The following is a 13,438-nucleotide window of genomic DNA, read 5'->3' on the forward strand; positions in this document are numbered from 1 at the left end:
TAGAGTATCAGCCAGGAGCTTGCTTACGAAAAAATTGCTTTCCCACTATGCTGCATTTCCTTGCAGGAATTGTAGATAGTAACAGGGGTTTGTGAAAGCAATAATTAGTTCCTCTTAGCTTACGAGCTATGTGAGGGAGGCTGCCAGAGTCTTTGCATGGACGCCACTGAACAGAGTGCCAGGGATCTAACCTGGGACTGCCTAATGTACCCTCCAGACTTCTTTCTGGAGCCGTTGAGAAACAGTTTTGATACAGGGACTATACACCTGACCACAACAGCCGCAGCAAGAAAAACATGCAGGAATGCAGCAGTGTCCTGCCAGGAAGCAGTGCTGAGCTGAACAAAACCATAAAGCAGAGGGAAATGGAGACCGGATGGAGGTCCCCAATTGGTAATGGGAGTATAAGGGCGTGTGTTGCCAGCCCACCTGACCTTAGAGAGAGCGAGAAGACCCATGTCTATGCCCTTCAAAGGCCATTCCCATGTTCTCAAGGGCACAGCCTGCAACTAGGCAACATTCATCACAATAGCCAAGACTGGTTTTGGCATTCCAACAAAAGCCTAAAATCGAGACAGTGTTAGTAATCTAGCACTGGCAGTGAACGTGGGTGGAAAGGAACCAGAGGAACAGACAACGAAGGACAGACACGGATCCCAACCTAGTCAAGCACTTACAGAGTCAGCGCAGCAAGTTCTTAAATTGACTCAGAATGCATACTCGGAATGTGTCCCACCGGGCTCTAGAATCAGGATTCGGCACTGGGTCATACTCTTGCCTTCATCGCTCACAGTCATCAAGTAGGCGTGACAGCAATTTAGAAAAGCGTGAGCTACAAGGAGGACACCAGTATCTTGACATATGGTAAGCAAAGAGCTAAACATTGGGGGAAAATAGAAGTCAACAAGTGCGTATGCATTAACAAATACTATGTCAAAGAAAGAGGTGATCTACAGATGCTGCTGTACAGCCACTTTTACAAACAATACCCAAAACGTTTGCAAAAAGAATAGCCTCAATCCATGCCTTCTCTTGAATGCCCATTAGCTGTGTGCATTGCAATAGTAGATTACTTCCCAAAAGAAATTTAGAACCTGCATTCTTTGTACTTGGAAGAAAAGGGAACACCACAGCTCTATGTCCCCAAATAGAAGAACACCTCACCTTTCCACAGCACGCAATTGTATCTTATTCAAGTCCTTCAGCACGTCCATCATGCTAGGCATGCTCTCTGCAGTCTCCTTTGCAGTCTGCTTCACTGTCTCGGTTGTGGAAGGATTGCCATTAGCCGCACGGCGTCGCTTTATAAGACTAACCACTGAATTGCTGAAGTCTGGATTTGCTGGTGGCAGCGGAGGCGGTGGAGGTGGAGGGATGGGAGGGTGATGAACCAGAGCAGACAGAGGTGTGGACGTCAATCCTTGGCGTGGAGGAGCAATCATGGGACTGCTGATAAAACTCACAGCTGCACAACCTGGACAAACACCATGATGACAAGGAAGATATCAGTGTCTGAAAATTGAAACACATGTTAAAGTACACAGAAGACGCACAAAACTGTTTCCACAGGTAAGTTTAGCTTCCACCAGCAGAAGGTAGCAAGAAACTCATTAGTTACTTATTCCGAATTCACAAAAGGACTTGGAAGCGATTAACACAATGATTTCTACTAGCAAAAATGGGTTTTCAGAGGTGGTGCATGGTAAACTAAGAGGTGTATTAAGGGTGTTCCTGTATGGGGAAGACAAACAAGTTTATAAAAGTGTAACTTTACAAGTATTCCCTTAGCTTCAAATTGTCGTAGAAGCATTTGTGAGCACACTTAATCTACTATTGAAGGTTCCAGATGCGTTTGATGTGAATTCTATGTCAAGACCGGAGGCTCCCATTATGCTTCTCTTTCTTTATTTAAATATTTAAAGAAAGGCTCAGCAGCAAGATATTTTTGTGCACCAAGTGTCGTATGAGTAACATAGAAAAAAAGGGGTGCACTAAATATATAATATAAGAAGTAAACATAATATAACAGTAGTATTTTTGGAGTTCTGAAGAAACAAACTCCATTTCCCAGAGTTCCCTAGTGTCACCAAAGAAACATCAACATGTGACTTAGTCCTCCAATGGGTGTCCTGATCCCTTCATAAACAGTCCTAAACATGATGCGACTTCCTCTTTCGTTGCTGCTCACAGCAAGAGATAAGTACCTTCATGTTTACCTCTGCTTATGACACGTTATTTCATTTTTCATAGTAATTGACATCGTTATATATATATGTTTAATTATTGTTATGAGCGTACTTTGCCTCTAATTGATTTCCTTTTGGTCATTGCCTTCGTTGTTGACTCCGACGCCAGCTGCCTTCTGCTGGCGTCGGAGACTGCGTAATTCGAGGCCTCGCTTCGCGCTCGCGCTGACACAATCCGTCAGCTGTTTTTCTTCCGCTTCACAAGCGGACCTCTCGGCGGGCTCGCGTCGGCTTCCCCGACCCATCGGTGCTCTCCTCCGGCACGGGGAGGCTGGCGCGGCATTGCTACAGCCCCCAGCGCCGCTCATTAACTCCGTCAGCTGTTTTCTTCCGCTTCACAGGCGGACCTCTCAGCGGGCTCGCGTCGGCTTCCCCGACCCATCGGTGCTCTCCTCGGGCACGGGGAGACCGGCGCGGCATTGCTACAGCCCGCAGTGCCGCCCACTAACCACCAGGGGAGCTCCTGCTCTTCCTGGTCCTTTCCTCTATATTCCGGCGCTCGAGTGCGCATGACCTTCAAGTTATAACGGTCTCTGCGAACTCGAGCGCCGGAATCTCTCCTCAGGCGACAGCAAATACATACTTCCTTCCATCGCGGATCAACAGGAATTCGCACACGAGTGCTGGAAAATATATTTAAATACATAATTTGCATAAATTTAAAAAAAAAAAAAAAAAAAAAAAAGGAGGAGAGAAAATTCTCCCGTTCAGCATTCTCTAAAAGATTATAACACTAAGCTGAACTGATTTACTGGGCAGTGAGAGAAGGCGTTCAAAAGCCCAGAAGACAAGACAAAAAAAAAAAAAATAAAATAAAAGTGAGTAAGGTGCTTTAAACTTTATTATGGCAGCGCAGTACTCACCTCAATCAGATCAGGCCTGGTCTGAGACGGAGGAAGATCACTGTTATATAGATGAGGTGGCGATGGCTAACAGCTTACAAAAGGTACTGGGATCCTCTGTGGAGACCAGTATTAGGAAAGCAGTAACAGACATGCTCATTCCCATTCAACAACGCCTAGAAACTATGGAAGAGCATTTAAGAGGGACCTCCCCTCCTGGGAGGAAGAGAACGCAAAAGAGGAAGCACCTTACGGAAGGGGGATGTATACCGGCTCGCAAGAGCAGAAGCTCTATGACCCCCCCGAGCCAGCCTACAGATGCCACAGCTGCCGTTTCGGACGCCTTCTCCAGGCTGAAACAAGCCTTTATGAACAGGAAGGTAACCTCTTCCCATGAACCCTCTTACCCAGAGGAAGAAATGAGGGAAAATGTACCCTCAAGCCCGGAGAGATATGGACAGGGCACTGAGGACGACCAAAACAAGAGCGTCTACGACGCTGATCCTTCTCAATCCTCATCTGAAGAGGAAATTCAAATGGAGGGTTCAAAGCCCTCTGGTTCTGGGACTGCGGCAGACCCCATCCCCAAGAACACAACCGGAAACAAGCCTCCTGCAGAGGGGATGTTTACTCCGGAAGACCTTATGCATCCCAGATCCACAGACTGGGAACCATCTTCAAAGACATAAAAATACATTCATTTCAGGCTACGTAAGCCACTGGATAAAGAAGTTAGAGCTAGACTTCGAGCGGAATGTCCACGTCCGGATATTGCGGACAAAGTGGCTCTAACACCAGAACTAGATTCAAAGATGATTACCTTCCTAGGTAAAAACGTAAAAGACCCAAGGAAAGGCATAGACCGTGCCTGGAAGTCTTGCCAGGACAAAGTACTAGACGTGGCGGGGCCACTAGCCAAGATTTCAGATCTAGCGGAAGAAGCAATAAACTCCTCTAACCCCATTGACCCGGTAATACTCTCTGGTTGGGTTCAACGGGCAATTTGCCTGTTAGGTAACGCCAGTTGTGCTATTTCGACAGAACGCCGAAAAGGCATCCTATATAAAATAGACGCCAAACTGAGCGAACTGGCAGACACAGAATCCGGTCCAACAGCACAAGGCCTGCTTTTTGGAGATCCTTTTATGAAGGAAATGGTGAAATTCGTGGGAACATTTACAGCATTGGACAAAGCACAAGCCTCCATAAAAAGAGTCTTCGCGTCCAAGGTTTTCACCAGGGCCGGACGAGGCAGAGGTCGCTCCTCCGGCCGTTACTTTTTCGACAAAAGATCTCAACACTCCAGAGGCCAGCATAACTCCTGGCAAGAGCGCTCCGACACTTTCTTTCCCTCAAGAGGTCGTGGAAGAGGGCGCCCCTGGAGAAGAGCGGCCAGATACCCAGCCCAACAACAATCTACAGGTCAGTGTACTTATAGCAGCGCCAGCGCCAATGACTCCTGTAGGTGGGAGGTTAATGATGTTTACAAAGGCTTGGGATACCTTATCAGGAGACGCCTGGGTCAGGGACACAGTTCGGGGCCTACGCCTAGAATTTTTCGAGCAGCCCATCCAGACATATCGCCCTACTCCAATAGTAATGTCTCAGACAGATCAAATCGCTTTAGACAGCGAAATACACAATCTTTGTCTGAAGAGAGCAATTCGCCCCTGTCAAAGCCAGGGAGGGTTTTTCAGTCCCATATTCCTAGTTCGCAGGAAAGAAAAAGTACGACCAGTCATAAACCTCAAAGCTCTCAACAAATACATCATTTACCGCCATTTCAAAATGGAAGGTATACATATGCTCAGAGATCTTCTGAGACCGAACGATTGGCTCATGCGTCTAGATCTGAAAGACGCCTACTTAACGATACCAATTCATCAGGCACATATGAATTACCTGAGATTTTCCTGGAAAAATCGAGATTGGGAGTTCACAAGCCTACCTTTCGGGCTCTCTTCGGCGCCTTGGGTTTTCACCAAGCTTCTAAGGCCTGTAGTAGCTCATCTAAGAGAGCAAGGTGTTCGTCTTATTATTTATCTAGACGACATCATTTTTATGGCACAGTCTCAAGAACTAGCTCAGAAACAGACCAAACTAGCTATAGACTTACTACACAGTCTCGGCTTCCTTATAAATTGGGAAAAGTCAGTTCTTCTTCCATCCAAGAACATGGAATTTCTGGGCTTTGTTGTGGACACCCAGAATTGTCAGCTCCGACTCCCATCAGCCAAGATCCATTCTACCAAAAGGGAGATTCGCAGGATTTTGCAGAAGGACCTGTTCTCTCTTCGAGAACTGGCAAGAGTGATAGGGTTACTATCCTCCTCCATTCAAGCGATATTTCCCGGCCCCCTTCACTATCGCGAATTGCAAAGACTGAAAGGCCAACACTTAAGACACAGTCTTTCATACTCTCAACTCCTAACATTATCTCCTCAAGCGAGGACAGAACTCAACTGGTGGCTCACTCACATGGAGGCCTGGAACGGCAGAGCCATTTTCGGATCTGCTCCAGACATCATCATCGAGTCAGACGCCAGTCGCTCCGGATGGGGAGCGAGATGCAGCTCCATAGTCACAGGAGGGACCTGGTCTTATCAGGAGCTAGACCTGCATATCAACTGCCTAGAACTTCTGGCAGGTTCCTTTGCAGTACGCTCCTTTGCCAGAGGCAGAGCGAGTTGCTGTATCTTGCTAAAAATGGACAACATTTCCGCAGTAAGATACATCAACCATCTAGGTGGCACCAAATCAAGACCTCTAGCAGAATTAGCCAAGGACTTCTGGCACTTCTGTCTGGCACATCGAATCTCAGTTACAGCAGAATACCTTCCCGGCCTATCAAATGTGGTAGCGGACTGGTACTCCCGCCACTCGACAGACTACAGCGACTGGAAGCTCGACAGAGGAGTCTTCCTCCGCCTCCAGGAGATTTGGGGCCCAATGTCCATAGATCTTTTCGCCTCCAGACTCAATACACAGCTACCACGTTTTTACAGCTGGAGACCGGATCCAACAGCAACAGCAACAGACGCTTTTCTCCAACAATGGTCCCAAGGGGTACTCTATGCCTTTCCCCCATTCACCATGATAGCGAGGACCCTGGCGAAGGCCCGTCTGGAACATTCAGACTTAGTCCTCATAGCACCGGTCTGGACATCTCAGACCTGGTATCCAGTCCTTCTGGAACTTTCCTCGGATTTTCCAATCCTACTACCCCAATTTCCAGATCTTCTTCTAGATCCTTCGGGGCAGAGACATCCCCTTCTTCTCAACGGTTCTCTGACCCTGGCAGCATGGAAGATTTCAGGGCAAGATGGAGAACTCCAGGCATGTCACACAGGGCGATCAGTCTCATCGAGGAAAGCTGGGCTCCTACCACCCTTAAGAGATATTCCAACTCTTGGGGCGCCTGGAGCACCTGGTGCCGGGAAAAAGGCTTACATCCAATTTCAGCACTTGTAGAGGAAATCTTGAATTTCTTAGCATCTCTAGTAGAAAGAGGGCTCGCCTACAGGACAGTGAACGCATATCGTTCAGCGATTTCAGCTGGTCACGACCTCATTGAAGGATTACCAGCTGGTGAACACCATCTCGTCTGCAGATTATTAAAAGGAGTCAGACTTACAGTCCCGCCCCTTTCCCGCTATGACAAACTTTGGGACGTTAACAAAGTATTGAATCTTTTCCTTTCATGGCATCATAATGAGGAACTATCACGTACAGCCCTCTCGGGCAAGCTTACTACCTTACTCTGCTTAGTCTCCTGCAGGAGAGTCTCTGATGTCAGAGCCCTTGACCTAGCGGGCAGAACTTTTTCTCCTGACGGTATTGTATTTCACATACGCAGAAGGACGAAATGTAACTCTAGAGTAATTTCTTACCCCGCCTTCAAGGACCAACCTAAACTTTGTCTGGTGAAATGCCTGAAAGTTTATGAAGAAAAGACAGCCCCCCTTAGGGCCTTCCCCAACGGGCAACTACTGATAGCTCTGCGTAAACCACACAAACCGGTTTCCGCCCCCACTTTAGCGCGCTGGGTGCGCTGGACTCTAACTCAAGCCGGGATAGATACACAGCACTTCGGAGCTCACTCTGTGAGAGGAGCTATGGCCTCCAAAGCCTTTCAGGCCGGAGTTCGACTAGAAGACATCATGAGAATGGCAGACTGGGCTAGCAAATCAGTATTTAAACAATTCTACTTGAAACCAGTAGATCAACCGGCATCTATTGTGGTGAGTAAGCTTTAAACAAGCATAATGGGAGCCTCCGGTCTTGACATAGAATAAAGATTTTCCATAATAACTTACTAGAAAGTCTTGATTCTATTAAAGACACGGAGGCGAGCATTATCCCACCCAAAGAGAAAATAATACTGTACATCTCTCCTAATTGTGACAATGTATTATTATAAGTTACTAAAACTCACAAAAGAAATGATTGCATTTTATAGGAAATAAATAAATAACCAATGACATTTTCTCCCACCACGATAAGGGAACTAGGGTTGTTATATACATGAAGTAATTTTACTTTCTATCTCCTTTTTTCGACAGCGCCTGCCGACAAATCCGCTTGATCAGCTGTTCAACAGATCTAACAACTACAAGTGCTACCTTATCATGGACAGCCAAGTTCGCAGCTTCGAAAGAGGAAGTCGCATCATGTTTAGGACTGTTTATGAAGGGATCAGGACACCCATTGGAGGACTAAGTCACATGTTGATGTTTCTTTGGTGACACTAGGGAACTCTGGGAAATGGAGTTTGTTTCTTCAGAACTCCAAAAATACTACTGTTATATTATGTTTACTTCTTATATTATATATTTAGTGCACCCCTTTTTTTCTATGTTACTCATACGACACTTGGTGCACAAAAATATCTTGCTGCTGAGCCTTTCTTTAAATATTTAAATAAAGAAAGAGAAGCATAATGCTCGCCTCCGTGTCTTTAATAGAATCAAGACTTTCTAGTAAGTTATTATGGAAAATCTTTATTGTGTGTGTATATAAATATGTGGAATGAGAAGGTATATGTAGAGGAAACATTTTCAGCTGTGAGGGAAACAACTCTATGGACTTTTATACTTCCTTTGTACATTTTTGTCATCCCATGTCAAACCAACTGTTTGTGTGTTAATGGGCCTTTACTTGTGGGGCAGAAGAAACGCATGCAGGTTTTTCAACAGTAGAAGTTAAATCCGCGAATAGAGCTGGAGGTACAAGTTACGATCACACTTATGAGTAAATTACACCTATAGTATATTGCACAAAAATAGTGTTTTTTGGAAAATCAGCACCAGACTGTCTTTTTATTAAGGTTATTGGATGGATACAATCTAGGTTTCGTAACTAACTAGATAGAAAGCGTTGAGTGGTGGACTAAAGCCACCAACCTATTAAAAATACCTCGGTCCTCTCTAGCCCACCAAGGGCCGATTCTGAGGGCAATATTCTAGCTGCTGCCTTTTTAACAAATCACTTCTTAAATCACACCTAACTTAGGAAGGTTTTACAGATGCCCTTTAAAATATTCCAAATAAGTAGTTAAAAAACACACACACACACATACAGATGCGCTCGAGAGAATTTGGAGAAACACTGCCATCACTTTCACAACATTCTATGCATTCAAAACTATTTCTTTCAATAAAAACAAAAAAGTATTATCTAGCAAAAGCTAGCAGGTTAGACAATAAGTGTTGGCAAGATACAAAACATGTCAAAAAATACCTTTGCAAACTACTGACTTGAATGCAGCCAAGGCTTGCGAGAGCACACAGAACACAAGACTGCCAACATTGCTGTGATGCCCAAGCGGGGACATGTCATTGGCGCAAGCACACCTGGCTCACATCTGCAGGGGGAATTCAGATTTCTAGCCTGTCGGACCACGAGCGTTGGCTACATTGGCGTGCCCGCTTTCCAAAGATAGCTTTTTACTCCCAAAATGTAAGCTCGGGGCCCACTGAAAGAGGGAAATGGCCTGCCCTTCATCCACAAAGGCATGATCCCCATTTTCACTACGGATATCCTGCCCACAAGGGAGATGGGTACTTCGACCCATCTATTGACCCTAGGCGAAATTAACTCCAACAATGCATTCGATTTAATTCCACATGCCCTGGTGATTGCGATTCAGCTAAATATCCAGGCAAACAAATCCCTGTGCAGTCCATTTGATACCCAGCAAAGGCCCTGTTGTGGTTCACAATATGTTAGGGAGAGGATCTTTGACTTGCACCAATTGATTATCAGCCTACAGCAGGACACAAAGTTGGAAATGTATTCGAATATAAGCAGTTTGTTAAATTGTGATTTGGTTTTAAAAAGGACATTTAAACCTTTCATAAACATTTTATCAAAATGTAAAATGCAGTAGATCACTCTAAGGATGTCGCACACATAGAAGCAAATGGTATACATAATTCGCAGGTGACTTTATGAGCGTGATCACCGTATCTCTCTTGATAAACAAAGTAGTACTAAATAACCTGGGCAAGTGACAAGAGATGGGCAACTGCCCTGCAGCACCTTCAGAACAATTAAAAAGGGACACTGCCCTATTGGTAGATCACCAGGAGAAGAGCTGCGAGTGGAGCAATTCAATTTAGAGGTCAGATAATCCCCTGTTCGGATCTTCAGAAGGATCGCAAATAGAAGGCGCTCTTCAGCGAAATCAAATATTTTTCCAGCACCCAATGAGGCAATAACAACAAGGGAGAGATTACTCGCATATAACAAACCAAAGAGGGTCCTTAGGGTGTGCAACGTTGGTCTCCCCATAATAGAGCTGGACTCATTTGGCAGCGCAAGGTGCACCATTTATTTAAGCAGCCCATTGGTGACCACTGACCCATGTTTTTACTATCTAGGTGTCAAAGTGAAAGGAGGAGATATGAGGAATGGTTTATGGTCATAAAACCGAAATTAGAAATCTCGAAAAAAAAAAATCACGAAAAAAAGGCAGAAAAAAAAAATATCGAATTTTTTTTAATGACTTTTTTTTCGAAATGGGGGGGTCCCCCCGAACCCCCTTTTTTCTATTTTTTTGTTATTTTAACCCTTTTTTTTTTACTTACCTGACCCAAAAAATACATATATATATAAAAAAATAATAAATTCTATTTTTTTTTTTCAGCCTTTTTTTTTCGAGATTTTTGTTATTCGGGATTTTTTTTTTGCCCTTTTGACCGACCACCATGAGGAATATTTAAGCAGGGCTTTGCTGGGTATAAACGGGAGCAATCACAGGCTCTCTAGTGCTTGAGGATCAAATATTTCCCTAGAGAGTAATTCTAAGTTACTCACCGTAGTGACTAACATACTCTTAGTCCATAGCCCCTTTTCCTCCATACTGTATGGGCGCCCCTTTCAAGGGACGGGAGACTGAACCTTTTTCGCTGCCCTGACTCCACCCTCCGGCGCCACATCTCAGTCACATCTCAGTCCCCATTGACACATCGGCAATAGATATAACAATGCCTAATGACACCAGTATTATTAGAGGGGAGGTTGGTGGGACGTATGGAGGAAAGGGGACTATGGACCAAGAGTACGTTAGTCACTACGGTGAGTAACTTATAATTACTCTTACGTCCCGCCCCATTTCCTCCATACTGTATGGGCGATTACAACCGATTGTAGCCCCAGGGTGGAGAGGAGACCCTGCTTAAGCAAATAGGTTCCTGAGAACCGCCTGTCCGAAAGCCGCATCAGATCTGGAGCCGGCATCCAAACAGTAATGCTTGCAGAAAGCCAAGGGAGAGGCCCAAGTGGCCGCCCTGCTTATGACTTGCCAAAGGACATGGCGCTGGAATGCGATGGCCATTGCCTTGGCCCTGACTGCGTGGGCATGCATGTTGGCCGGAGCAGCTTGTGCTGGCCCTCGTACGCTTCTTTGATGGCAGAGACCATCCAGCAGGATATGGAGGCCTTAGAGGCCTGATAGCCTGGCCTGGAGCCTCCGAAAGTGACAAACAGAGCGTCCGACTTGCGGAAGCCCTTGGTCCTATCCAAGTAGAATTTTAGGGCACGCCTGACATCCAAGCAGTGCAGCACACTCTGTGCTTCATCCTTGGGACTGGGAAAGAACATAGGAAGGATTATTTCTTCTTTCAAGTGAAATGAAGATGGAACCTTGGGCAGAAATGCCGGGTGCGTCTGCATGACTACCTTGTGAAAGGTGGTATATGGTTCAGAGGCGACCAGCGCCTGGATCTCACTGACTCTGCGAGCCGAGGTAAGACCAACTAGTAAGTCCATCTTGATGACTGTCCATGGACACCATTGGCTCAAATGGTTTGGGCGCCAGGGCGCCCAAGACTATGTTAAGGTCTCACACAGGGTGCGGTCTCCCGATGGGTGGGTAGAGCCTAGCGAGACCAGTCTGATGTTTCACTATAGGGTTGGAGGAGGAAAAGATGCCTTCCTCCGAGTTCCTGCAAGCCCCAATGGCTGCAAGGTATGCGAGGCAGGTGTCCACCTGTACGCCTGTTACGCTCACCTGGTCTCTGCGGAGGCGTTGGGGCACGGTTCAGCCCTCCCTGAACTTTAATCACCCCCTTCAGGCCTCTCCCTCAGTAGAAAAGCTGTGAGCAGTGGTACGTGGTGATACTGCTCCTGCGTGGAGATAACAGTGTGTGAGTGTGCCAATCTGCGATTATTGTACCTCTCGAACCCTTCACCCCAAAGTACGGTTTCTGGGAGCATACGCCTGCCCATAAAGAAGATAAGCGCTCCGTCCTGCTACTTCTGGAAGGGGCGCGTCGAATGCGATCTAGTTCCTTCACTGAGCACTGATAAGGATTAGTCCAGTCCAGCTGCAACTATGCTTCTCCTTGTGATTGGTAAGTCTTTCTTGAGCTCTTGTGATGCTGTTCATTCTGTTTAATGTCTTTATATATGTTGCTCCTATTTATGCCCGCAATAATGTCTCTTCTGTTTTCTTCCCTTGGATGGAAATGCGGCCTCAGTGCAGCTGTGAAACGCGGCCGGATGGAAGATGGATGCTACCGCAATGTTCGACAGCAGGTAAGTGATGGTATAAGGAAAAGCGCTTAGTATGGTGAAGCACAACCTTAAACCGACTGTTTTTCAATATCTAACCTTGTTTTCTGTTTTTCCTTGCAGGCACTGCTGTCGACGATGGAGCGTGTCGTGCTGCAGTGCCAAGATGAAGATTTCGGCGTTCCGGAAAGTGTAAAGATGAATACTGGTTCGCCGAAAAGATGTACAAGTAAGAATAGCTTCCCCCAGTTGGTAAGAATGCTGGCAGGAAGCAGGATCTTCAAAAGGTAAGTGACCTCAGGCGACGGTGAGCGTTACGCTGCTTGCAATTGCAGAATAACACAAAGCATCTGTCCTGAGGATCGGGGCAGCATATATAGTTGAGATTGTGGGCACGCCCATTAGGGCTGGCTTACCAGCCACACCCTGCCACTCCTAGAGAGTGAGCACATACTAAGGAAATCCATTAGCAGCCACACCCAAAAATACACTTGGGCTGCTTAATGGATGGAATGTTCAAGGTTAATGCATCCTGCTTAATGCATGGAATGTTCAAGGTTAATGCATCTGAAAAAGCTTTTTGGTGTTAAATGGATGTTCTTGTTTACTATTGTTCATGAGCCTGGCGCCAAAGGCGCCAGGACACTGTCCACCCAGGTCTCCTGTGCATGCGACCCCTGCATGCCTGTGCCCCTGACTTCATGACCATGACAACGCCTGAATGAGCGAGGTGCGCCGAAAAGGAGAGCATGTCGACCAAATTGCAGGCCAAGGGGTCAATTCCCTTGGTGTCTTCCCAGAGGCAGTATCGGGTCCATTTGCTTTTGTACTGGGCCCTGGTGGTCTTGCTCCTCGCACCCTGTATGATCTCCAGATTGGCCTGCGATAGGCTAAGGTGCCGAAGCGTTACCTGCTCAGGTACCACGCTGTGAGGGCTAGTTTCCCTGGAGCGGGGTGGATGATTCTGCCCCCCTGCTGTGCCAGAAGATGTGCTGAGCCTGTCGTAAGGTGTATGGGGGGGCACCTCAGAGAGGCTGAGTAGTTCCGAAAACCATGGCCTGGCCGGCCACCATGGACCTATCAGAATGATGAGGAGTCGGTGAGACTCCTTGATCTTGCAAATTGCCCTGTGGCTCAGGGGGGTAGGCGGAAAGGCGTAGGCTTTCAGGCCGGTCCACTGGAGGTGAAATGCGTCGCCCAGAGAGCCGGGGACCTGTACCTGCCAGGATGCGAACTGGGGACACGCCTTGTTGTGCCAGGTGGCAAAAAGATCCACTTGGGGGTGACCCCCACTTGTTGAAGATCTCCTGAATAACGAGGTTGTTTAGCTGCCAC

The 13,438-nt window shown here is 46.6% G+C and overlaps 1 protein-coding gene across 1 annotated transcript in view; it reads right to left on the bottom strand.

The window, feature by feature from the left end:
* The window catches only part of MTFR2 (mitochondrial fission regulator 2), a 288,587-nt gene that overhangs the window by 39,470 nt on the left and 235,679 nt on the right, over positions 1 to 13,438 (bottom strand). The window contains exon 7 of the mRNA XM_069606753.1: positions 1,165 to 1,474. Coding sequence (XP_069462854.1) covers positions 1,165 to 1,474 — 310 coding nt within the window. The remainder of the gene's footprint in view (positions 1 to 1,164; positions 1,475 to 13,438) is intronic.

Source organism: Ambystoma mexicanum, chromosome 4p, assembly GCF_040938575.1.
Source record: "Ambystoma mexicanum isolate Mex_15411 chromosome 4p, UKY_AmexF1_1, whole genome shotgun sequence".
NCBI classification, from domain to species: domain Eukaryota; kingdom Metazoa; phylum Chordata; class Amphibia; order Caudata; family Ambystomatidae; genus Ambystoma; species Ambystoma mexicanum.